At 45.9% G+C, this 25,195-nt stretch overlaps 1 protein-coding gene across 1 annotated transcript in view; it reads right to left on the bottom strand.

Moving 5' to 3' along the window:
* ANTXRL (ANTXR like) overlaps positions 1-17,986 on the bottom strand; it is a 55,656-nt gene extending 37,670 nt beyond the window's left edge. The window contains exons 1-9 of the mRNA XM_013199378.3: positions 17,399-17,986; positions 5,579-5,650; positions 5,356-5,427; positions 4,018-4,099; positions 3,881-3,914; positions 1,876-1,955; positions 1,701-1,769; positions 1,419-1,499; positions 1,257-1,317 (exon numbers count right to left, since the gene is read on the bottom strand). Coding sequence (XP_013054832.1) covers positions 1,257-1,317; positions 1,419-1,499; positions 1,701-1,769; positions 1,876-1,955; positions 3,881-3,914; positions 4,018-4,099; positions 5,356-5,427; positions 5,579-5,650; positions 17,399-17,559 — 712 coding nt within the window. The 5' untranslated portion in view covers positions 17,560-17,986. The remainder of the gene's footprint in view (positions 1-1,256; positions 1,318-1,418; positions 1,500-1,700; positions 1,770-1,875; positions 1,956-3,880; positions 3,915-4,017; positions 4,100-5,355; positions 5,428-5,578; positions 5,651-17,398) is intronic.
* Positions 17,987-25,195: the final 7,209 nt, after the last annotated feature.

Genomic DNA, 25,195 nt, shown 5'->3' with positions numbered 1-25,195 from the left:
TTTCAATTTGAAAATTTGAAAAAAAATGTTTTCAAATTCTGTTCTTTGATATGCTTAACATTACGCCAAATCACTACTGGAGCTGTCACACTTTCACCTGGCTGAAAGCAGTTTTTGATAAGCAAGAGAACTTGCAGTAAGTTGTTACGCAAAACAAAAATGACTCATACAGCAAGAAAAAATTTTGCTATAAAATAAAAAAGCTTTTAAGTTGTTTTGACTAATTCTGTAGAGTTTGAAAAGGAGATTTTTAAAAGCAAAATTATTCCCTTTTGAAATTTTCCACAGATTTTTTATGACAAACATCTGTTCCACACTTACATGTTTAAGAGTAGTTCAAAAGATACAAGGATATTTTGTTCTAAATTTAAATACTAAGGGCAAGATCATACTGCGATTGACATGTGGAAGTGGGTGAACAATTTCTCTTTTGTGCTATTTAATAGATTTTTCCTGAACCTCTTATTTTGTATCCTGCACTTGTATGCAGTCTTTTTTCAGTGGATGAGGAAGTGAACACAAGACATGAACATCAGATCTAAATAACCATGCCATAAACTATACTGTCCAGCAAACTTAAGGTGTCACTCTCTCTTTGCTGCAATAGCCTCTCAAGTACGCAAAAAAATAGCAAGCTGCTAAAGTAAACAGAACAAATACAAGTTAAATATACCAGACAGAAAAGGCACGAAGTTATCAGCAGCTCCTCTTGGGATTCTTCACATTTGCCTGTACCCTAATAGTTCTTTCAGTGCAAGTAAGTAAAACACTAATGCTTCAGAAAATGTCGGGTGTCTTGGCCTATGCAGTTAGCTAATTACATCTGGTTCAATAACCCTGAAGTTTCTGTGACTGTTCTGCAAAATCTTGTTCTAACTGTTGACAAGCCCTAGCAGATCTGAGGAACGCAATCTTTCCAGAAATTTGTGAGACATCGCGTTAGGCACTAAGATAGCCTCTGGCAGTCTGACTTTGTATCACTTTTGTCTCCTCCTTCTGCTGAATGTTTTAAAGAGCAGTATCCCCAGATCTCCCAGTACTCTTTCACAGAGTTCTCCAAGCCAGTGTTTAGAGGCTACCTGTGTATTGACACCAGCTTCTTCTCAAGCTCAGAAGGGATGCACAAGGCTTCAAATGGAGCCCCAGGGGATCTCTCCAACACATCCACAGGCTTCATCTCTGACACTACATCAGGTAGCTGCTGACATTTCAGTGTCATTTGTTTGCCTTACCACACTGTTCTTGTGGAAGCTTACCTCCTGCACAAACACTGGATGGCTCAGCTGCTAGGATTTCAATGCAAGATTTCTTGAGAATCTGTAAGATTTAGACAAAGACATTTTTGGTGATCTTTTTATCTATGCTATATTAACACAGTAACGAGTACCTTTTTTTAGGTTTCAGAATAGCCAACTTACTGAATCAATGGTTCCTCTAAGGGCATAAAAGCCTCCCGTAACTGGAAAAACATGATCGATGCTGTCAGCAATTGTTGACAGCTGCAAAGAAAGACAATCATAAATCATGAGGAAAATAAAATTACAGTGAATAAAACTGGGCCCCTTCATACTTGCTAAAAGACATCATACTGACACGAAATGATTTATGCCTCAAGTAATTAAATAAATGCCTTCAACTGATGCTGTTATTTCTGCACTAGTGTAACAAAAACAAAACAAGTAGCAAGCAAGCAAGATTACCTGAGTTTCATTGAAGTCTTTCACTCCAACACAATAAACAATAGCTCCAAAGCTTCTGGCTCTGTTGGCCTACATGAGAAAAAAAGACAATAAATGCAAAGCCATATAATCAGTAGAGCCAAAACAGTAAATGCCTACACTTGAGCTAGTTTAGGTAAACATGAAGGAGACTTACTTCTTGTTCTGCATAATAAAACTGAACATCTTGCAACTCTCCATCCGTCAGAGCAATAATCACGCTAGCAGTCCGAACTCCTACATGGACAACAGTTAATAGAGCATATACAGATGACACAAGATTGAACAATCAAAGTAAGTGAAGTGACGCATGTCTCGTTGCTGACAAAAATAGAAAACCACAAGGCCAGACTCTCAGCCTGATCTGTATGGACTTTATTGGAGATGCACTGATCTACCCCAGCTGAAGGTCAGATGCACGGCAACATGCAACAAGCAGGAACCTATGCACTTCCATCACACAGAAGCAGCACTTAAGGGGGAGAACTGCTCTGGCAAGGTCCATGCACAAACTTTGTCCTGTGTAAAACGCAGTATCTGGCCAAGGCTATATCTAGACCCTTCACGTGGGGAAATGGCAAAATGGAAAATACTTCTCTAGAAGAGCACTGGCCAAAGACTGCTGGTATGAGACCTCTGCAAGAGGACCTTTCCTGCCACCTTACCTTCCCCTCCACCAGGTTTTAAAGCAGCAACCCCACTGAACACAGCATGAAAAGGTGCTTCCATAGGGGGGTTCAGTTCTATACCTCTCATGCAACAAAAGGTGTTAGTGAAGTTCATAGGATTTCTGAGAGTAAAAAAATGCAAGACCAGGTCCACTGGAGAAAATTCATGTCTTGTGCTAAGCCATTTCATGTCCCAGATAAGCTTATATGAAAAAAATGCACAGACTTTGGACAGCTATAAAAGTAATGTGGTATAGAATACAATATGACCTAGAAAAATGCAAGATATTAAAAATTTAATCCCAAATAATAAGCAAACTATGGTTCAACACACCATTCTGCTTCAATAGTTCTCACTAATGCATGCACACATTACTTTCAGGGAAGTATTTATTATTTTATCAGAATAATCTGGTACAGTTTCAAGTGTCTTTCCCCATACTGTCTGAAACTAAAGACTGATTAGCTTTGACAGGTTTCTTATGCCATGCAGTCCTTCCCATGTCATGTCAACACAGACATAAAACCTTAAAAGTGACCTGCAACTTCGGAGGGGAAAAAAGCTTGGATTCCCATATTCATCATTTTTTTCTGCTGAGGATGCTTGAAAAAGGCCATAAAGAATCTGAACTTTGTTTTCTTCTGAATTTGTTTCTTTCCCAATACTTTATTTTATGAATCCAGATGTCATCTACTCCTTTTTCTTTCCTAATCAACTTAGCTAGGAACTAAACAACTACTCTCTATTAGGAAGAAGTAAAATAGTTCTCTCGAGCTCATCAAAACTCTTGATTTGCCTGGTAGAAGCATGTGAGAAGCCATACAAAAGAGTTGCTGCTGAAGACTCCACATGCACACCCAATTTTATTAAAAGGCATTGACATTGATGGATCTTCCAAAGAGGCCATCTATCCACAAACGGAAAAAAAAGCTAATTTCAGGGTGCAAACTAGGCATAAAGTGCTCAGTTCAACTTCCTAGGCCCTTCCCCCACCCCCCCCCCCCAGAAAAAAGCACAAATACATTTCCCTCTCCAAATTTAGCAAAAAATCGCATAACTAACTCAGGTTCTGATCCTAACGTTTTCACACTGATAGAAAAAATCTCCAGCTGATCACACTCATACCTATGCTAACAAGAAGGAGAATCTGGGGGAATGAAGCAGACAGGGCTGAGTTCGTCAGGACAGAGCAGGGAAGGGAGATGAAGGTGTTCCTGTCCCCTAGATGCAGTACAGGCAGCTCCGGCTGCAATGCTCTGGTCTGTATTCTGCACTGGGTCAGATCTGGGATTATAATGGTCTCCTCTGGTCTTAATAAACCATGAATCATGCATCTGAAAGTAGGGCTGTAGTCAAAATGGAATGCAACGATTGTGTAACACCAGTCCCTTCTCCAACACTTCTTTCAGCGGGTTTACTGCAGGTCACACAAAGAACACCATCACCCCTGTCTTTTCCATGCAGATATGTAACAATTGATAAGCAATGCCTACCTCCATAGGTTTCATGGTAAATCTGCTCATTTGCCTGTAACAAATTTTAGAACATTAGTAGCTCTTAAGTGCAGAAGAAGAAAGGAAATCAAAGTTTGTACATATAAATCAAAGGAAGGAGGTGCTGTGGTGTGTACCCTTTTAAATCCTTCATGCATGAAGGTGTCTCCTCCAGGCACTTCATACTGAAGAATTTCAAGTCCTCGTCTTATGGCTTCCCTTTGGATTAAAAAAATAATTTTATTAAGAGGTAGTTTTCCCTTCCCCCTTTTCCCCACCCATGAGATATTCCTGTAACACAGCTAGATCACACATCCTGTCAATACATAGCACAAAGTACATACACACCAGCTAAAGCACTGGTAAAACCGAGATTAAAAAAGTTTTGACATGAGCTGAGCACCCACGGAAGCACAAAACCAGGCATATGATACAATGCTAGGGTTAATACATTTTTAAGGGTGAAATGCTGACACTGCTCCCTCATTCTGCTATATTGTCAGCCAGGAAAAGACTGAATTAGAGCAAATGCCAGATATTGAACACTGACAAACTGCAGATGGAATGAGAATTTAAAAGCTTATGGCCCTGTCATGAAAATAGGATGACTAAAAGCTCATTATTCAATCAATCATCAGGACAGTTGGGATTAAGACTTTTCCATTATAAAGACAGAGGCCAGAAAACATGAAAATAGGATGGGAATGGGAATTTCCTGTCCCATACCAGAGGCTCAAACCTCCTCAGGCTGTTTCCTGGTACAAGAGTGATTTGGACACCATCACTCCTGGTGCATAGCTTCCTACTTCACAAAGGAACACCTGGAAACTAAGAGGATCACTCAGGGAAATTAATACTAGTTTTCCTGATTACTTAAAGATTCACAGCCACAAATACAGGGGAAACAGGAGTATGTGGGATTAAGGTAAAAATCAGGGGTTGGGATTAGGGATATCCATTGGGCATAAAGCACACTTTTACACTTCTGAAATATAAAATGAGCTGAAAAAGCACACTTGGAGATCCAACAGTGAACAACGGTTTAGAACAAGGAACATTTTAATACCACATTCAACGCTATTTTCCTATTTGAAAATAGCAAATCTCCCCTGTGAAAAGTAAAGAAGTTTGACCTCTGTCTTCTAGATAGACAACAGAGGCCTGAGGACTTGATTGTGAAGGTGGCAACAAAAATTTGCCTGACCTAAGTCTCTCCTAAAAAGGCTGTGGTCTGGCTGCACAGTGGCAAAGCACCTCTAGCACAGGTGTTGTCCGAAGGCAGGGATGTGACAGCCTGGCAGAAAACACTCCAGCACCATCAGTACAACGGCTGCTGGCATCAAGCAGGTACCCGAGTTGATGCCACACTGAGGACTGACACAGAGCTCTGCGTCCTGGTTTTGGGGCCACTCATTAAGAGTGGCTTGAGAGGAGGGGTGGAGGGAGTTTCTGGATGAAAACTGGGAAGTACTTGCCTGTTTTCTGTTAATTTCATGATTGTAGTGCCTCGTGAAGAAAAAACGATGAAAGACATGCGCAGCATTGGACTGAAACAGAAGAACAAGCCAGATCCACGTCTCATACACATTACTTCAGCAGATTTTCATTTCATAAGGAGTGAATGAGAAATAATGCATGAACACGTGTATGTGTACATATACATAATCAATTTTAAAATACCATCTAAGAAAGCTTTACCTTATGAACTTCTCAGCCAGGCTTTCCACAAAAGAGTAAATCTCTGTCCAATGATTTCTGACGCTTCCAGATCTGTATACAAAACATAATAGATTACCTTCATCATATTTCACAGTGAAATTCCTTGTATCACTCTGAATTTTAAGACTGGGATACTCTGGAGGTGGCTAGGGACACAACCTGGACAGAAGTCTATGGAGATGAGGCAGCTAGCTCTGGTGAGGCTTCTACAGCAGTTGTGCTGGAAGTGGTAACAGAACAATTATTACAAAACCCACTGACCTAAACACAAGTAGAAATATATATATTTTTTTCTATTTGTTACATAAAATATTTATAAAATGAATTGAACTAGAAGAAAATATTTGACATTGCTAAATCATCTGCTAACAGACTATTTACTTTCCTAGAGCACAGCTCTGCTCTTGCAGCCACACAGAAAGTCCGGACTGGTCTTTGACCCTCCCAGAACGCGTGGGAGAATGTTTCCATGAATTACTGTTTGTTTCAAAAGAAAAAGCTTTTGAAGTAATTCAGAGGGGGAAAGGCAGTACTAATAGCTAACACACAGCACTAGCGTTCTGGAGAGTCGATCTCTGCCTGTTACAGACTTCCTGTGAAAACTTGGGCAATAAGTTATATGCACAAACTTGGGGGTTTTTGCTCCCATTCCTGATCCATAAACTGCATTACTCACACTCCCTGGCTTTTCTAAGTTTGGTCTTACATTCTCAGGGACCCCAGCAGTCTTGTGGGACTCAGAGCCCTGCATGCAACAAATCTACAGTGCAGCTGATTTGCACTTTATGGATCTATGGCATACACTCCCAAGCCACTTGAAAGGCTACAAAACATGAGAAGTCAATGGTGTGAAAAGCCCTCCCTAGGACTGTGGTGTTTATGAATGAATGGCTCATTCACTTGGCTTGCAAGGTGAATGCCTGCATCAAGTGTCTTGGGCACAAGCAGAGAGATGAATAATGCAGCAGCATGTCCTGAAGGATCACAGAGGCTTAGATCCAAGAACTAAAATACTTCTGAAATGTAACTACTGAAGAAGTAAGAAACGAATTTTTGCCTTTGGTTTCCCCTAACTGCCATTAGACATTTTTCTGTGTAAATGTATTAGAAAAGGGAAACAAATTGCAGTTCTGCTATGGGATTTCAAAGCAATCCTATGTCTACCCCTATACACCAGGTACGGATCAGCAAAGAGAAGTCCATGCGTGTAGTGCAATATGGCACTGCGTGCCTTGCAGCAGTGCTGGTGGGCTGAAGAAGAGCAAAGAAAGGGATAAGGACCATAAAGGGACCACTGAAGTATTTAAACTTGAATAAGCCTGCCTGTGTGCTTTGATGCTACTTTTCTGGAGAACTGGTGACTCATTCACAGAACAAACTGGTTATCTAAGAATGAAGAAATTAAATTGCCAGACAGCAAGGGAGGGCAACAAAGCACCAGAAATGGATCAAACCAAGGACTGCTCAGTCTCCAATTTATGTGTCAGTCAATGGATGAGCCACATTCACATATTTATGAACAGTGCCAAGGAAAGGTGATGGCATTACTAGCAAACAAGCTATTTTCTTATCATAAAAATGTACATAATTCACATAGGCATGGATTAAGGAGTGCTTTTTCAAAAGGGATCTGAGGCAGTCCAACGCCTATAATTCTCTAGGATTCCTCTGAAAGTCCCAGACTAAGCCTCTAAGTTGGCTGAACTCAGATTTACCTTGAGCCTAAGCAAGGTTCAAGGTATCAAGATCTATGCATTTAGAGCTCCCAACTTTTATTTTTAAGTTCTCCCCCCTACCTCACCCAGAAATGACACTTTTCAGTTTCTCTCTGAGCTTGTTATCCCATTTCAGTTCCATTCTTGCAGTTTCCAGCAGGGTTATTTCTTTATACACAACGCCAGTTTCCTACTCAGAAAACACCGAACTATTTTGGATGAGGTATCAAATTTCTACTGCCAGCTGCAGAGGTAATGATGCAATCCAAAAAAGAAAGTAGCAACTAATTCTCTTCATAATGGCAACAAATTATCATTTCCAGTACCTTCTTAGAACTCTGAATTGCTTTTTCATTTTTTTTTCTTTCTTTCTCCTCTCACATACCTGATTTTTAGGCAAAGAACAGTTTGATAAAACAACAGACACTGAAAATTTAAGAAAGTCGTAAATCATTAATGGTGGAAAAACACACACACTTACAGTACAAATGCACAGATAACCTTAATACTATGCACTTCCTATGCACTCTGATAACCTTAAATATAACAAAATACCCCGTCTTGGAAAGCGTGAGTGGTGTTAAGAGTAACAAGAAGTGGCTGTAAAAAATCTATACGTACCCACCCCTGAAAAACTAAGGATGCCTGTCAAGCACTAGTCCTCGCAGGAAGCATACTGTCACAGAGCTACAACCCTGCTGAGCAGAGGCACTTCAGGGCAGCAGGGGGTCTCCTCCTCCACTGGCAGGAATTCTGCACCCACACATGGCTTATATCTTGTCTGTCAGCTGGGAAGTGTCAAAGCCAGACAGAAGCCCTAACAAGAAAGTTTTACTGTTTCCAGATCTTATATGAAGAGGGCCAGGGAAGTGGTCAGCACTTAACTACTTCCTCCATCACACTCCTCCAGACCCGGGTGTTGTCCTGTTGACAGCAATGCTCAAACACAACCAATGCTGGTAATGTCAAAGCCCTCAAGAACCAGAGGTGGCCTGGCTTACAAAAGGACATGATTTCCCCTCCTTGCCCCTCAAATTCCTCTCTAAATTGGCCACTTTAATGACAGAATAATGAAAATTTCCAACTATAAAATGCAATTTTACTGTATATAGCTTTGCTAAGCTATATACTAAGCTGCCCAATACTGTCAAATGGTACTCCCAATACTGACAAACAGAAGCAGCCCAGCACTATGGAAAATACTGAGACATTTCACTGCTTTCTGCATCTTAGCTTTAACACCACAAAATCCCTTTTGCTGGCAGCACAAACTAACATGCTGTGCTGCGTGGCTGGATGGAACTAGGAAGCTTTTGCTTTGCTTCTCCATGGCAAGTGGGAGGCTGTGACTTAAACCCCTCCAAGCATACTCTTAGCTTGTTTCTGACAATTGTCAATGCTTGAAAGACACACTCATTTTCAACTCCACCATTCCTGAGCCTAGAGTAAGCATTAGGTCTTTCATACTCTCTGCACCACAGATTATTCCTGGACATCTTCACAGCCTGACTTTTACAGTAGTTTTGGTGTCTTTGTCATTTCTTTTAGTCCTATGATAACTGAGAAAAAAAGTAATTCCTGTTAACCAGCTTACTGGTGCTAATAGGAGCCTCAGACAAAGCTGGCACGTTGTCCCAAACTGCCATCATCAGTAACCAACCACAAACAGATTCATTGCCTGGCCTGGTTGGCCACTCCTGTAAGATTTCAGGGGAGCACCGAAGACTTCTGAATAACAAGGAAAGCACCAGACAAATATGGCTCCGCCCGGTGCAGAAAGCACACCGGGTGCAAGACACATGCTCGGCCACCCTCACCAGCAGCTTGGGGAAGCCACGTGGCAGCGACGCAGCCAGGGAGCCCTATACACCCTGCAGAGCATCCAGTCAGAGACCTCTGTGGGCAATGAGCCACCGCTTACAGGCGGCTCACGCGCCCTCCAGAGCCGGGCAGGAAGACAAGGCCTCAGTCCTCAGAGGTTACACGATTCTCATGGTGAAGGCAAACACAGAGCAACAGACAGCTGCTGCAGAGAGCCAGAATGCTGCAGAGGACATGTTAGGGGCTGCTTCTGCTGCCAGCTCGCTGGGCCGAGTCTGGAGCAAATCCAGCAGAATTCCCCCAGGTCCATACCTAAGGAACTGGGATCAGAATTGGGCCCAACCAGAGCTGAAAACCCACAGGAGCTGTTTGCTGGGAGCTCGCTCCCCAGTGCCCAAGCTCGCTTCCCATTACAAACGAGACAAAGAGAGGAGTCAGCAAACCACAACATAGGAAAGAATGCACTCCCTGCCTCATGGCCCGCGTTGAGGAGCAGCTGCTGCTCCTGCTGCCGTTTTCCTGAATTTCACATTGCTACTGCTGGATGGGAGGGGAAAAGAGGAGGCCGGTAAGTATTTCTGGGGGCGGAAGGAAGTGATGTGATCGCAGGCCTCGATTCTGCTCCTGCTTACTTTGGAGTGACTCCTTGCAACTTAGCAGAGCTCTGCACCAGTGTGAAAAACACAATGAGTGGTGTCAGAGTTGTGTCTGGCCCTTGCTGATGGCACAGCACGAGCTGGGCTGGAGTCAGCCCCTTCTGTCCTAGCAGGCCCCAGAGGTGGTAGAAGCTGGAGGCAGAGAAGCCGAGCAGCACAACCTGACACCCAGGCCGTCACACTCTGCCCTGCTACTTCCGGGTCACATCTGAGGTGTCTGTCCCAGGACATAAGTGATCCATGGTTAGAGCTAAACTCTCTGCCAGGAGCCCACTCTGCCGCAATACACCTCAGACCTGCAGCTCTGCAGTGAGAGTTAATACCCAGGCACTACCCGAACTGCCCACGTTTATATTACCACACACACACACAGAGCAGGCAGCAGGACTCAAAGCCTCAAACAGGAGAGGGAAACCCCTTGAAAATGAGGAGCTGCCCCTTGTCCTACATTTCACACACCCCCAACATTTGCCTGTCTCTTACTAATTAACTGATGGCAGCTATTTCAGAGATCCCAGAGGGAAAAAAAAATAAAAAAACAACAAAACCATAAACCTGTTATTACTGATTCTGGGTTCAGTTTGAGTGTGGTGTCAGGAGAATAAAACAGCTATCAAGTTTGCTGGTCCCTATAAGTATCCCCTTGAGCTAATGGTGGCCTTGCATACAGCCCTTTGCTCAGAAATAAGGCAGTTTGTTGTTATTTGGAGAGAGCTCTTTGTGGCCACAACCACATTGCAGACAGCAAGAGAATTCTTGCACATGGCTAATAATGGCTCTGCAATAAAAGCAAACCCTGGGGCATCTAGTTTGTTGTGGCTTCAGACATGCATGCGCATGTTCATCCATCCCTCGCCTCTCTTCTTGGGAGCCAGCAGAGCATTCAAAGTGACAAGGGCCCTCCTCTCTCAAACAATGCTTCTTGCAAGCATGGAAGGGACCTTCAGCGGGTGATTCATCCAGGCTAGGAAGAACTAGTTTATATTATCTGCTCCAAAGGCAATTAGAAACACTGGCAGAAATGGCCACTCCAAAGCAGCCCTCGCTGCAAAGTACTTACAATATTAATAGACAAGACAGGAGAGGGGAGGAGAAAGATATGGAGAAGCGGCTAGGAAACAGATTTCATAGTCCTAGGTCAGTGCACCAAACACAGGACTCTAAAGTATTTGAATCCAAAAGGTTTTTTATGACCAAAAGCATTAATTTACAGATGGCTTTTCTCCTATAAAACTACTGACAAGATTTGCAGCAACATCACTGACTTACATAAATCATCCCTCAAAAACACCACCCGTTGCTCCTGCTGTCTAATCTACAAATCCTGTCCCCCTGCGTTACAGCTCGTGACACACCCAGCCACCTGAGGAGCACACTGCAAGGTAGAATTCGAAGGCTCTCTCGGACTGCATCCAACCACTTCAGACCTCCCAGGAAAGCTCCAGCGCTGCTCTGAGCAGCACCAAACCTGGAGGACCTGCTCTCAGCATGCCAGTCCTGTTGAACACAACACAGGGAGCGAAGCAGAGCCCTCAGTCCCAGTCAGGCCGGAGCACTCGTAACAAGGTGCAAGCAGTAACTGGGAGCAGGGAAGCAAGGCTCTGGCGCTGTCAAGAACTCACAGGAGTCACTTCATTGTCTCCCTGTTTGAGATGAAAAGGTTTGGTGTTACTACACCTTGTAACAACTCAGACTGCATTGCATGCCAGCATTTGGCCTGCAAGCTTCATTACAAAAGTAATGAAATTCTCAATCACCGAGCACAAGCAAACTGAAACCCTAGGTCAGGGGGAATCTTACGGTTTACTTCCTTGGCTCAAGCCCCAGATAAATCAGATGTAGTTACATGCCTAAATAGACTGCAAATGACAAGCTGCCATGCCTTTTTCTTCCTGTTAACTGTACACATTTTATGTCAAATAACTGCTATCCATTAGCGTTGTCTTGGGTTTAACAAAGAATTTTTTCTTGGTGCAGGGGGAAGGGAATTCTTCCCTTCCAAAAGGCAAATCTGGCAGAATAATATGAGACAAAATGCAAACAAATAAAGCCTGGTTCCAATAACATAGGTATGTCTGAAGCTGAATAAAAGTTTCCTTTGGAACATTCCATACAATTATACCTGGTTGTAAGGAAATCCCAACACTGGCTGCAACATAACCACAACAAAGGAAGATACAAAGGCAAAATACCAACAGACTATGTTTTGAAAACAATAAAGAATATTGCTTACAGGCAGTTGGAGACTATGAGAGGTGTCATGTAGATGATGAGTTTACATTATAAAGGGGAAAAGAAGTCAGACAGAAAAGGAAAAGATACAGACACTAGACAACCATTTTTAAATATATACGGCAGTCAATGAAGTCTAAGGAACAAAACTGATACTTCTACTCTGACAGTGAGTCCTCTCAATCTTGATATGCAGTTTACCTGCATCTGGTCTCAAATCTTACAACGAACTTCTGACTCCAACAGGCAGATATCCTTGCTCACCAAAAGTGAGCGGCAGCGTTTAAAGTTAGAAGTGAAATATGAGATTTTTCAAAAGCAATGAAGTGAGGTGACAGAACACATGTTCAGGCACCTATCTCTGCCAGCACTCCAATTTCTGACCACAACATTGTTAGCCACATGCCTCCACTCCTCATGCCCTGTGTAGCACCCATGCACAGAACTGCATCGGTACAAGACACCAAGACACCACAGAGAAGAGCTGCAGGAACTCCCAGGGCCAGCTCTGCCCCAACACTGGGGGACTGGGACCGTGTGAATGCAAGGAGGAAGGCAGAGGGCTGCAGTGAGAGCATAAAGCCAAAACTACTTGCTCTCACCAGTGCTTGTAATTCATGATTTTCATGAGTGCTAAATTCATTCAAAAAATTGGCAAGGAAATTGTGCATTCTTGGGAGGATAGGAGCAAAACGTGTTTACTGGACTCTTTTGTTTGCTTTAAATAAGGCATATGGGGGGAGGGGGGAATAATCTGGAGATCATCAATGCACTATACTTGCCTTAAAGTGATTAAAAACCTGGTCCAGAATAGCAGCTACTGAAATGCCTTTTGTTCTGATGGCTTTCTGGCTTGGCTAAAATTTGAGGAAGTATCAGCTCATTTCCCACCCAGCAAACTTCCACAGAACAACTGTTTTTTCAAGGTGAAGCGCCCAGGGGGAATTACCAAGAAAAAAAAAAAAGAGGAGACATGGAAGTTAATTTCCCATCTAATCAGCAGAGATTGTGCTCTCCTGCACCAGTTCCCTACCCAGTGATGCTGACCTCTGGAGAGTGTCTTAGCAAGGGTAAAGGAAGGTATCTGCAAAACGGATTACAAGGGAGAAGGCTCAACTGGCTACACTGTGCTGATGTGTTTAGCAAAGTTGCTGCTATAAGCACAGGAGAAGCAGCAAAACTGATGTGAAAAGCAAGACTGTTGGGGACCCAAGAGACAGGAGTACTGTGAAAAGGGACTATCCACAAGTTCAGGGGGAAGATGAGAAAGGGTAGTTAGTCCAGCCCCCAAAAAAACAATCGCTGCTCTAAAAGAAAGCCAGCCAGGGCCTTCAGACATTTGCACGTCCATGGTCTGTGCTGTGGAAAAAGGAAACATTTTCTCAAGGAAGCACAGCTCATTTTTCCCCTCAAAATCCAAACAATTTTAGCAAACATCCCAGCAGGAAAAAAATACTTTTGAGAATCTCACATTCTTGCTTGCTCTCCCTCTTCCCCCTCCCCCCATTTTCCATCCTGACCTACAGTCAAAAAATAACCAAAAACCTTTCTTTGTATTTATTAAATACAGCAGCTCAGATCTGTCATATTAAGAATTGCCAGGAGCAAATATTTATGGCAGAGTTGGAAATCCTTTTAAAATCAGGACTTATATTTGTTGCACTAATCGTAATGATGCCACCAGGCACGGTTATAATTAGAAAACACTAGAGGTCAGTCATCCTTTTTGCTGTGCAAGTGCGTTGCAATATGATTACAAACAACTGCTGGATGTTAACAGCAAGGCGGGGATGAAGGGGAAGTATTTACACACTCAAGCACAAGGATGTCAATACAAGACCGGAATAGTCAAGCAGCTAAATACCTAAGAGGACATGTCCTCAGCAGTTCGGGATGGGACTGAAAGAAGTCCTTCAAGCACTTTGACAACCAAAGCAAGTGAAGCAACCAAAGCAAGTGAAGAGTGCTCAGCTACCTATTTACTTGTTTTAACTTAATAGCTCTGCTTGTTTAAAGATGAACGAGGTCTTTGTTATCACCTGTGACGATCTTACCATATGCCACAGGAGAAATGGGTATACCAACAGCATGGTATATTGCTTTAACTCATGCACAGGGCTTCGCTTGGCTGCAAACAGAAAAATCTCTGCTGCTTCAGTATAATACTTTGAAGCCTTCCACTACACATACAGATAAGCTCAAGCTTGCATAACTCAGAGTATGACATACAGACAGCACAAGTTTGCAGACTCTAGGCAGCCGCTTCCGTAGCCAGCAAGCGTCCAGTTCTCATAGCTTCAAGAGATCTGCTCATTTAAGTATTCCTAGAGACAAGGCAAACCTACTGAGGCTCTGACACAGTCAGACAACCCTAAGGAGGACGGTAGCCGGTCTCCCTTCCACACATGCTGCTTTTCCCTTTCACCATGCCAGTTTCTTGGACATCCAAGGCTTAGTTCCACTGCTCTGATCTTGTCTATCCTGTAAAGTTAATTTTAAGGGCTACAGTCAACTTCAGGAAGAGAAAAGCTGTAAGAATTCAGTGAGTTTCTCTTTCTAATTGGCACCATATATATTATACCGATAACTTCACAAGCAGATGATCTTTTCCCTCTGATGATTGTTGCCTGCAGGATTAGATTCCTCACAGACTTTGCCTGGCAGAACAAAAAGAAAGTCATGACCCAATAAAGTCATTGCAGTAACACACAGTGCTTACATGCATAAGGAGAAAGGTTTGTCGTCTTCTTCCAGTTTGCCTCCTACAGATGAGAGATTACATCTTTCTATGGGGAAGCAAAGCAGATTTAAAGTGATTTTGGTTCACCCAGGCTGACTTCACAGACAGGATCTGTCATTCAGCTCAAGAGTGTGCTACAGGGTCACGGGATTAAAGCCTGGAGTTTTCACAGAGTCAGTGCTTCAATCCCATTGTTACACATCTAATTAAGACTTAATGCAGCTAGCTCCATAATGGCAAGGCACCAACAAAGTCGTGCAATGCCCCGGAGATGTGGGGATACCTACCAGTATACCAATGTTTTTCTTCTGTGGATTCTCCCGTCAGAAATTAGAGCCAGGATTCTTCCTGGATATGTATTAGCACGGATCCAACTGTAAAACGCATCCGCCACATCTCCAGATTTGACCACCTGCTTATAACTGGCTTCCTGCCTTCTCCCTACCAGGAATACCCTGACCCTTCTCAGCACTAATCTCTAGCTCCTTTCTAAAGAACTGTCCCAAGATCTGGAGTCTATCCACCCGCTGCCCCAACAAGTGCTCATGTTGTGCCAGATGTCACAGGATATATCTGGGACTAAACACCAGCAGCCAGCACGTACGCTGCCTCTAAGTACCATACGCATTGTGTTACAGCAGGAAAACAGCATGGGACCTATGGCTCCTGAGATCTGCCACTCTAATATTACCCACGTGGATTGTAACGCAACCTCATCAAGGCCAGAAGCAACTTTGCAACTGCATTGCCACTGGCCTGTAGGAGTGGGAATGGATTAGAAATGGATTCTAAATGGATTCTGTTTGAGCACCCAGGGGCTTGAATAACTTCTACTGCAACTTTTTACCCAACACTTCTTTCAGCCTCTTGAAGGTTATAAAGACACGGTTTGCAACTAAAGTCAAAGAGAGTTTTCCCACTGGAACCTAAATGCATGACTTTTACACCATGATCAGGTCTGGTCTGCAGTGGAGTAATGTACAGAGCAGACAGCCCCTGGGCCAAGATGCAAGACCCATAGCCTACTAAAGGAAACATGATTTTGTGTCCACAACACTGAAGAGGATCTTAATTGCACAGCCAGCGTTCTACTGCTTGACGTACCTAACTCTGAGCAAGTTGCTTTGTTCTCTGCCTTGATTTCCCCAAATACAATTTGACTGAGAACAGCTGCCACCCCAGGAAAGCGCTTTCTGATCTACAGAAGAGAAGTAGCATAGTAATTCAGTGTGCTGATTGCTAGGGGTACACGATGATATTTTAGACAGGGAAATCACAAGGAAGAAGATATACCATGCCACAGAGAGAACCCATATCGTGATCATCAACATTTACTGTTACTGGAACCTCAGTAGAGGAAGTGGACAGAACAACAGTACCAGGTGCACCTTGGAACTATGACAAGCATGAATTCCAGTGCTAATTCTAGCCCCTCACAGAGCTCCTTCTAGGCAGGAAGGCGCCTTCAGGAACAAGTTCAGTGAAATAATAATATAAAAAAAAAATCACCAAAACCACCAGACAGTGTGTTAGCACATCTTTTAGAAAGGCAGGCCATTTCTGGTAGTTTTCAAACCATTTTGCTCTAAAAGCAGAATCTTTACTAATGATGCTTTTCTCTTCTTCTGGAACATTGGGACTTGCTGGCTCCTGAGCGATAGCGGCTTTTTGCCTCACGCCGGCTGTGCAGAAGACCTGATGGACTGAACAGTTCTCCCAGCCAGGAAACAGCACAATGCAGACTTAGTACCTGGCTTATGAGCAAGAATCACAAATAAAAGGCTTCATTTTTCATAGTACCGTGTCACGTCCTGTCACATAACCCAGGACGTACTGGATAAGATGACCATCGCACTCACTGTATGCAGAAGACCAACAATTTACTCCTGGAGTGTAACCCTCGGTTGTCAAGCCAAAGCAGTGCACCAAGAAAAACAGAAATTTGGCCCTTCTGAGAACCACCTGTGGGTGCACTAATTTACCACTGACTTCACTGGTTCTTGCCGTAACGTGTCTATGAATGTGAGCTTAACCAAACCCTCAGGCCACATCTAAATTAGAATAGCGTGATATTAAAGAAAAGTGTTTGCCAACATATTTTAATAGACGTAACTCAGACATAGGTTTAGGCAATTCTAAGAAACTGATCAGAACCAAGTTTTATGAAACTATACCACAAGCATGTGAAAAAGGCAATCATTACATACAAGCGCTTGAACCTTAACTTTAGGTAGCTCTGCACAGACTGCTCTGGCATGGCTTAATGCCCCAGGTGGCATTTCAGCACTTCGCCAAAGCCCTGGCACCAGACTCCAGAAGTGCTGGGGGCACTGACCACCGTCCCCTCGAACCCAACACCCACAGCTCACACACCATGCAACCTGAAGGTGACCTGATCTCCTGGGTTCGCATGTGCGACTAGCCCACGATAAAGCGCAGGGCTCCCCTAAATGCTGCACTTGAGAACTGCACAAGCTGGGGGGTGCAAAACTAAGCCCCCTGCCCCGCACATCGTGCTCGGCACCAGGGGAGACGGGGGGGATGGCACCCAAAGAGACCGGGGGAGGGGAAAACGACATCCCTGCTGATGCAAGGAGGCACTGAATAAACGTTTTTAAACGCGACTGTCACTTACTTGTCCAGAATGAAGTAGAGATCAAAGGCACCGTGACAGGAGCGCTGCTCTTCTTGCTCTTCCTCCTCCTCGGGCCGGGCGCAGGAGGTCAGGCTCCCGCTCGCCAGCAAGAAGCAGCACAAAAACGCCGCTTTCTCCACGCCGCTCCTGCAACTCGCCATCTTTTCCCTTCCTTAATTCTTCCTCCTCCCCCAGTCTCCCTCTGGCTGCCGACCTTACAGTCTCTTCGGAAGCGCCAAGGGAGGAGAAAAAAAAATAAAAAGAAAAAAAAAATAAAAACCACAAAAAACAACCTCACCACCACTAACTTCAAGATCTCAGCTCAGCCCCGCGGGCTCCGAACAGCCCTGCCCGCTGGCTCAGAGCTGGCTCAGGGCTGGGGGCTGAGCCCGGCCGGAGGGTCCCCAGAGCCCCGTGCCCATGCCCCGGCGCCTGCCCCCAGCGGCTCAGCCCCGGTCCCGCAGGGCGCGGAGCGGCTCCGTGCGCAAGGGCCGGCGGCAGGAAGGGGCAGAGGGAGGGGAGCGGCGGGGGGAGACAGGATCTTATGGGGGAAAGCTGAACCGGGACTTTCCTGTTCCGGGATGCCGAGCGGGGAAAGGCTGCTGCGAGCGGGGGGACCGGGAGAAGGGAGGGAGGGAGGGAGGGGAGAGCCTCCCGTCCCGTCCCGTCCCGTCCCGTCCTATCGTGTCCCCTCGTGTCCCCTCCCGGGCTGCTCCAGGGGAAGAGGGGGACCAGGTCGCCGTGGGGGCGATGGGTATCATTGCAAAAACCTGGGAGAAAGCGGGGGCGAGGGGGGGGAGGACGTGGTGCGGGCACATGTGCGAAATTGAGTTGCAGGGGACGAGGGTAATTGCAAAGTTTCTTGCCTGGGGAGGGGCGAAAGGACGGCGTTTTCACGCCTGTCGTATGTCACGGCAAATTGCTTCGTTGCTGTGGTAGAAAATCGAGTTTGCTCTCACTGCGTCCAGCAGGCAATGAGTAGCGCTGAAATGAAAATCTGTCGATGGGGGCTGCACGGCAGCAGAATCCCACCCGCCTGCCACCCGCAAGGCACAAAGCGCTGCCCCGAAGAGCTGCCCCAGCTTATCTAGATGCTGCCTCCAAATTTTGCATAACTGTTGGCTGCGAGCCGCTCCTCCCTCCCCCACAGCCGCTGCAGCTCCTAATAATGAAAAGAGCCACGGGGAGGGATGCAAGCGGAGTCATTTTGCATGACGGGCTTGGGACTAGACGTTTCTCTCTTTCTTGGTGGGAGGCTTTCGAGCAAGATTCAAGGGCGAGGCGATCCATCCCCCGTGGGGTGCTGGCACGCTGCCCCCCAAACACCCATCGCTTCGCTGGGGGCCGCTTCTCCTGGGGAGCCGAGCGGTCACGGGGGGGCTCCGGCCGCTTTTCAGGAGCCACGAGCAAAAAGTGACACCTCCTCCCGGCGACAAAGCCGGCACCGAGGGGGCGCACGGCCCCCGGCACGGCTGGAAGGGCCGCGGGGTGCCCCCTGCAGCCCCAAGGGGCTCTATCCCGGGCCGTGTCCCCACGCACCCATCGGTCCCTTTCCTCCACGCCCGACACGGACACGCGTGGACGCGGCTCGCCCCCGCCGCCCCGAGCCCCTGCCCCGTGGCAGCCCCCCGGTTTTCAGCCGCTCGCCCGGTTAAAACCCTGCGCGGCTCGAAGACGAGCGCATCGCTCGAGCTAACCACTTGAAAAGTTTTTTTGTGCGCCGGCCAGCTCAGACCCAGCGATTACTTAGATCATGGAGAAATCCAAGAAACCCACATCCTCCCTGGTGACATTCACAAAAAATGAGCAAGCGGCTGCTGGGCAGCAGGAATCCCCCGTCCTCCCGCTCCGCCTCGACGGTGCCCACTAGCGTCGGCAGCCTGCGCCTTCCCGCAGCCGCTCCACACCCCCGGCCCCGTGTGCCGGCGCCGTGCCCCGGGCAGGTCGTGATAACGCCGCGATTGGCGCTGCCCGCTGATGATCGCGACTGATGCTGGGGGCCGCGCTAGCCCCCGGCCGTCCCTGCCCGTCCCGCAAGCGCGGGCGCTGCGGGTGGCTTGCGGCCGTCCCCGCAGAGCCACCGCCGGGCTTCCCAGCCTGGCGTCCTCACCGGGGCGGCCTGGGGACGGCCCGGGACGAATTCGGCTGGACAGGCACCGGGCCCGAAACGGGAGCGAGTCTCGCCACGTCTGTTCGCCCCCTTCTCAGTCCTTCTGTAGCTATTTGCGTGAGCGCTTGCGGCACGAAGCGCAGTGGGAACTGCCCGTCCCGGTGTGCCGGGATGCCTTCCTGGCCCGGCCCGGGGGGGCGACGGGGCCGGCAGCACCCAGGTCCCGGCGGGGGGCTCGGCGCTGCCCGTGCTCGGCCCCGGGGGATGCGCGGCCCCGGCTCCGTGCCGGCCCCGGCCCCGTTATAAGGCGCACGGAGCCTGGAGGTGCCTCGCCCCGTTATCGGTGTGAGATTACTCCCTAATTGTAGCGAAAATCCGCCCTTTCAAAAGCATTAAAGTCTTGACGTTTCTTTTTCCGATACAAGCCAATATTCAGATTACATGGACACTAATCAAATAACCCGGGCTATTCCCTTTGTCAACATGCTCATAAAAATCTTCTGCCAGGCGTTAAAGGCATTTATAGGGAACGACATCTTTCAAAAGCGATGTTGCTTAGTCCGGATTTAGGAAATATTTGCTTATGACAAGACGTTTGATGGTTATATTTTACATACCAGCTGTGCCATGAATCGTTTCATACCTCAAAGAAATTCCTAATTTTGTAGCCTGCGAGTGCTTTCTATGAAGCAGGGATTTCCATTTCTAGCCATCCTTACCCATACCTGCAGCTCCCCGTACACCACGATAATAAACCCAAAGCGGTGTCAGTGGCCGCCGAGGAAGGCTTTGGAAGATATTTCCATTCCCCTCCAACTTTAAAAGAAATTCATCTTTTTAAAGTACCGCTACAAGGGGGAATCCCCACCACCTCCCGAGCTCCCCCCCACCGCTGCACTTCGCGGCCGCTCCCGCGACCGCCTCTGCCTCGGGCGGGCTCCGCGCCCCTCGGGAGCCGTCGAGGGTCCCTGGGGGAGGCTTTCGGGGGGCGAGGGGGGTTAAGGGGGGGGTCGGGGCGCCGCGGTGGGCGTTATCCTGGGCGGGGAGCGGCGGAGGGGGAGGAGGAGGAGGAGGAAGCCGCCGTGCGGGGGGCGCAGGGGGGGCGGATCGGGGCCGGCCGCGCTGCCGCCGGCAGAGCGAGGGCAGCGCCCGGCGGAGCGGGGGGCTCCGAGCCGTCCCTCCCGGCCGGGCAGAGCCCTCCCGCAGCGGTAAGGGCGGCGGAGTGCGGGGACGGGGCGGGGAGGGCGGCCCCGGGGGTCCGAGACCTCCGGAGGGGTTCCCCGGGGAGCGGAGAGGGCGTGGGGGGGGAGCCCCGAGAGAGCCGCTGCGGGGGCCGGGCGTGGTGGGTTGGGGGTGATGGAGACGGGGAGATGGGGCCGGGGGTGATGGAGCCGCCGTGCTGCAGTCCCTCCTCAGGTGCACCGAGGGGTTCCTCTCGGCGAGCATCCCCTCGAGCATCCCTTGCCCTTTTTGCTGCTGCGCTCGTTCGCCCGGCTCCCATAGGTGGCCAGGGCGATCGCGGCCGATCGGTACTCGGGGTTTGGAGGAATTGGTGAAGTTTCTTGGCAATACATCGCGTCGCTATTCTGTATTTGTATCGGGTATAACGAGATCCGCGCTCCTCTGCAGAATTTTCTGAGTGGGTCAGTAAGTTAGGAACTGCTGTTGTTGTCACTTGGAAATGTCACATTGGGCTTTACGTTTGCAAATCCTGCCATGAAAAGGTTTCCGTAGGATTGAAGTCCGGCACCAGTGTGTGAAGCCTCTTCATGTCTTCATTCTGTGATCAGACAGGAACCAGTCGTAGGAAATGTCAATGAAAACTTGATGGAGGACATCATTTTTAAGCAACTCTGTATTTTCGGTAGAGTTGCTCTTAAATGAAAAGTGGTCGCACTCATGCATTGAATTCGGGAATTTAAAAAGGATTGCTCAGGAGCTATTCTTTGTTCGTGGCTTTTGAAAATGCCGAATTTAGTGCTCGACAGCTCTTGCTACCATTTGTTAAATACAATTGGTGCTACAGAGAGAGGGATTTATTTAGGCAATAGGAAGACAGGGGTATTAAATTCAGTATTTTTTTAAAATGTGTAAAAGTAGACGAAATCACATATAGTTTTTTGAGAGAGCACATTTATTCGGTATTTAAGCATCCTCCAGTATTTTGAAGCAAAATAGAGCTGCCGAATAGAACTCTATGGAAATATCATCTTATAGGAGAAAAAAAGCTCGATAGCCATAGAAATATTGATGTAAAGTCAAAATATTACTTTAGCTTCTATTACCTAAATGTAAGATAACCAGATAAGAAAAAACAACAATAAATTCTTTGTAAGAAATTATATATTACACGGAAGAATTGGCAGAATTAATTGCCTAAATACTTGCATGTTCTATGCGTTTTGTGTTTTTTTTTTCTATGTCCATAATGCAGTGAATCAGTATGATTTTCCTACAGTACATGTTACTTGAAAATGCTATTAATAAACACCAGCCAAAGAACAAAGTATTTAATTGGGAAACAAATTATTTTAGATCAGAACTGTTTTAATTTACAAAATTCACTTTTGATTACAAGGTTTCTTTGCTTCACCGTAGTATAAAATAAGTTGTTTATGTTGTTCCCCACAATTTCACATTACATAGTGTTATTCAGATCAGTTATTGGCTGTTAGTGGAGTAGACATGATGTAGTAAGTTTAGAATTAATGTAAATAACATTAAAGTAAGTGACTGTTACTTAGTACAGTTGAAGTAATCTCCAGTATTAACCATGTGAAAGTGACTAGTCGTAGTTTTAAAATATTTTTCTTCATATGCAAATGATAAATATGCAAAATTGCAAAAGATTATATAGCTGTATGTGCATATATATGCGGTTGTGAATGCATGTGTATTTATGTGTAGACATATATGTGCACACAAATATATTAGTTTCTTGTCAAAAAGAGGTGTTTGAACAAATATCACATTTTTTTAAAAATCAAGAGCTATAAAAAATAAATAGCATGAGTGTTAAATGAAAACAAGCCTTACACTTCTTGAACATCAATCAGATAGTCATTTCTCTGAATTTGCAAAAAGAAGACATGAATTTGAAACATATGAAGAGAGAAGGGAAACAATCTATGACTATTTTCAGAAGTTACACATTTTGTTTCAGTCTGATTGCGTGTGATTCGGTCTGATTGTGTTTGGTTGTGGTTTGCTGCTTGGCTGCTTGTTTCTCAGTTTCCTCTGGCTGCAGGTAAGGAATGGAGGTTCTGCCTGCAAGGATGCCTGTGTGAAGGAAGAGCTGCACCGGTCTGTGTGAGAACAAGTGTGGTAGCACACATTTCCATGGTTGGGGCCTGGGTCTTTCCTATTTACATGAATGGGACAAGGATTTTCCTGAAAGTGGATACATGCATATGTGTGGCAAGTAACTTACAGCGTGTTGACAGAGGAAGGTTTGTTCAGTTGCCTTATCTTCCCATGAAGCGGGAATTCCCATGAAATGACTTTGCTGCTTTAAGATGTTTGTTTGTTGTATGCTCCTTTTGTGTGGGGGAGAATTAGAGGCATTTTTTTGCCTCCCTTCCCGGTTGTTCCCTTTAAAATTGAAATTTCCTGTGACATTTTGTATATGACATTATGTATATTGCTGAACACTGAACAATGCCAGAGCAGCTGGGGCAGAATCCAGACCAAGCCTCTGAGATGACCACTGGCACAATTCAGATCTGGAATACAAAATACTGTGTGCTCTGAACTGAAATATATCCATACAGCATGCTGCATATACTATGCGGCTGAAATGATGCTAATTCATTACATGTATAGTACAGTAATCCTCAAACATGTCTCGAGGGTTACAACGTGCTCCCAGTATCCCACAGGAACCCTATTTTTTAGGTCCTAGGCCTTGAAACTTCAAGAACAAAAGTGGTGGATTAAGATAATGCTTCCACCACATGGACAATCTGTATGCTAGAGAAAAGTCAGCCCTTCAGTACAGAGCCCTGTGCACAGAAGCTAAGTCTTTAAAAGCCAGCAGACTACAGAGCTATAGTCAGCTCCTCTTTGTCCGCAGGTGGGCTGTCTGACTTGTGAATGGCTTGTACAAGGCAGTACCATCCACCAGGGTCCATTAAATAAGATGCAGTGCCAGACAGAATGAATAGTTCTGCCTCTGGGGCCAATCCAACTAGAAAGGAGTATTGACATTTTATGCATCATGGAGCTAAACTAGATTCAGTTTGTATGAACCTGGAGTAGCAGAAGATCGACATATTTCCTGCTTTCTAATTAAGACATCATGGTATTTACTACTGCTTGTTGTCCAGCCTGAAATATAAAGAACCCTGCTAGTTTTTGTGTTTTGTTTGTGGGTTGGTTTGTTAGATTATTTTTTTATTTCTTGCACCTGGGAGGTGTGGAGCAGAGACCTCAGTGGCTCTGTGTGGGGTCACTCATGTTCTACCAGATTTAACACCTCCCATTCACAACAAGGTCTGCTAGATCAAGGATGGCTCCCCTGCAGCTGTGCTGATACCATTCCATCACACATCCCAGCAAATCAATATTAGTGAGGCTTTCCTGCTATGCGGGATAGTCCGTTCCACTCCTGCCTGCCCTTTTCCTGCTCTGGAGGATAGTGGCAGTAGAGATAGATGTTCAGTGTGGAAAGTGCCAAAGAGCACAGGGAAGTTTGCTGTGGAGCTCCCATTTGAAAGTCACTTGGGTTAGGATACGTGCCTCTCCTGGAACTTGTCCAAATCTCAGTTATTTCCTCACCAGACTATCTCTGACACTGAATCGCAGACATTTAATTCCTGGACTTCAAGTAGAGTGGAAATTACATCCCTGTGGTCTTGTGAGAAAAGTTCTGCCCCTTCTGCAGTGAGGCAGCTCTGCATGTCGGTGGGGCAGCTGCCATGCATCAGGAGAGATCCCACTACACCTTCCCCTGTCCTCAGAGAAAACAAAAAAAGAAACATGAAAAAAAGAAAAAAGAAATCACAACTGGAATCTGATCTTTTAATCTGTACTTCCAATTGGCTCCTGTACTTCACAAGACTTGCTTCAGGCAGATGTGGAACTTTAGGTATTTTCTCATTTCTAAACAGGGATTTTAGCTCTGTCTTCTTCATTATTCCCCGTGAAGTTTGAGAGATTGTTCATAACAAAAAGATTTGGCAGCTTCATGATTCACTAGGCTGGGTATCCAGCCAAGATATAATGATGGCTCATCAAGAGCTGTCAGTTTATATTGCATGTACTGTGGATTTCAGGTGATGGAAGACAGTCTGAAGACCACAGAGCCTTAAAATACTAAGATTTGGAGAACCGTTCCCTGAAGATACCATGACAATAAAACAGCAAAATTGTGAGCACCCCATAAACTTGGAGGTGTCTGACTCATAACAAAAACTTCCAGATTGGACAGAGACCAATCTCCAGAAAGGGCCAGTCTGGAAACTCAACATAGATATCAGGCTCTTCACTCAGCTGCCTCATGATATTTTCAGGGGATGTGAAGTTTCCCTGTTTCTACCCTCTGTTCTTCAGGGTTTGTCTAGCCAGAATTCTGCAGCTGCTGTGCAGAAAGGCATGAGGAAAGGACACTGAGGCCAGCTGAAATGCCAATTTTTGAAGACCATTTTCATGCACTGGGCTAGTTCAACCCCAATTTTATTCCGCTCTCA

This window comes from Anser cygnoides, chromosome 7 (genome assembly GCF_040182565.1).
Source record: "Anser cygnoides isolate HZ-2024a breed goose chromosome 7, Taihu_goose_T2T_genome, whole genome shotgun sequence".
Taxonomy (NCBI): domain Eukaryota; kingdom Metazoa; phylum Chordata; class Aves; order Anseriformes; family Anatidae; genus Anser; species Anser cygnoides.
Note: the sequence above shows the minus strand (reverse complement) of the source record. Positions and strands in the feature narration are given on the sequence as shown.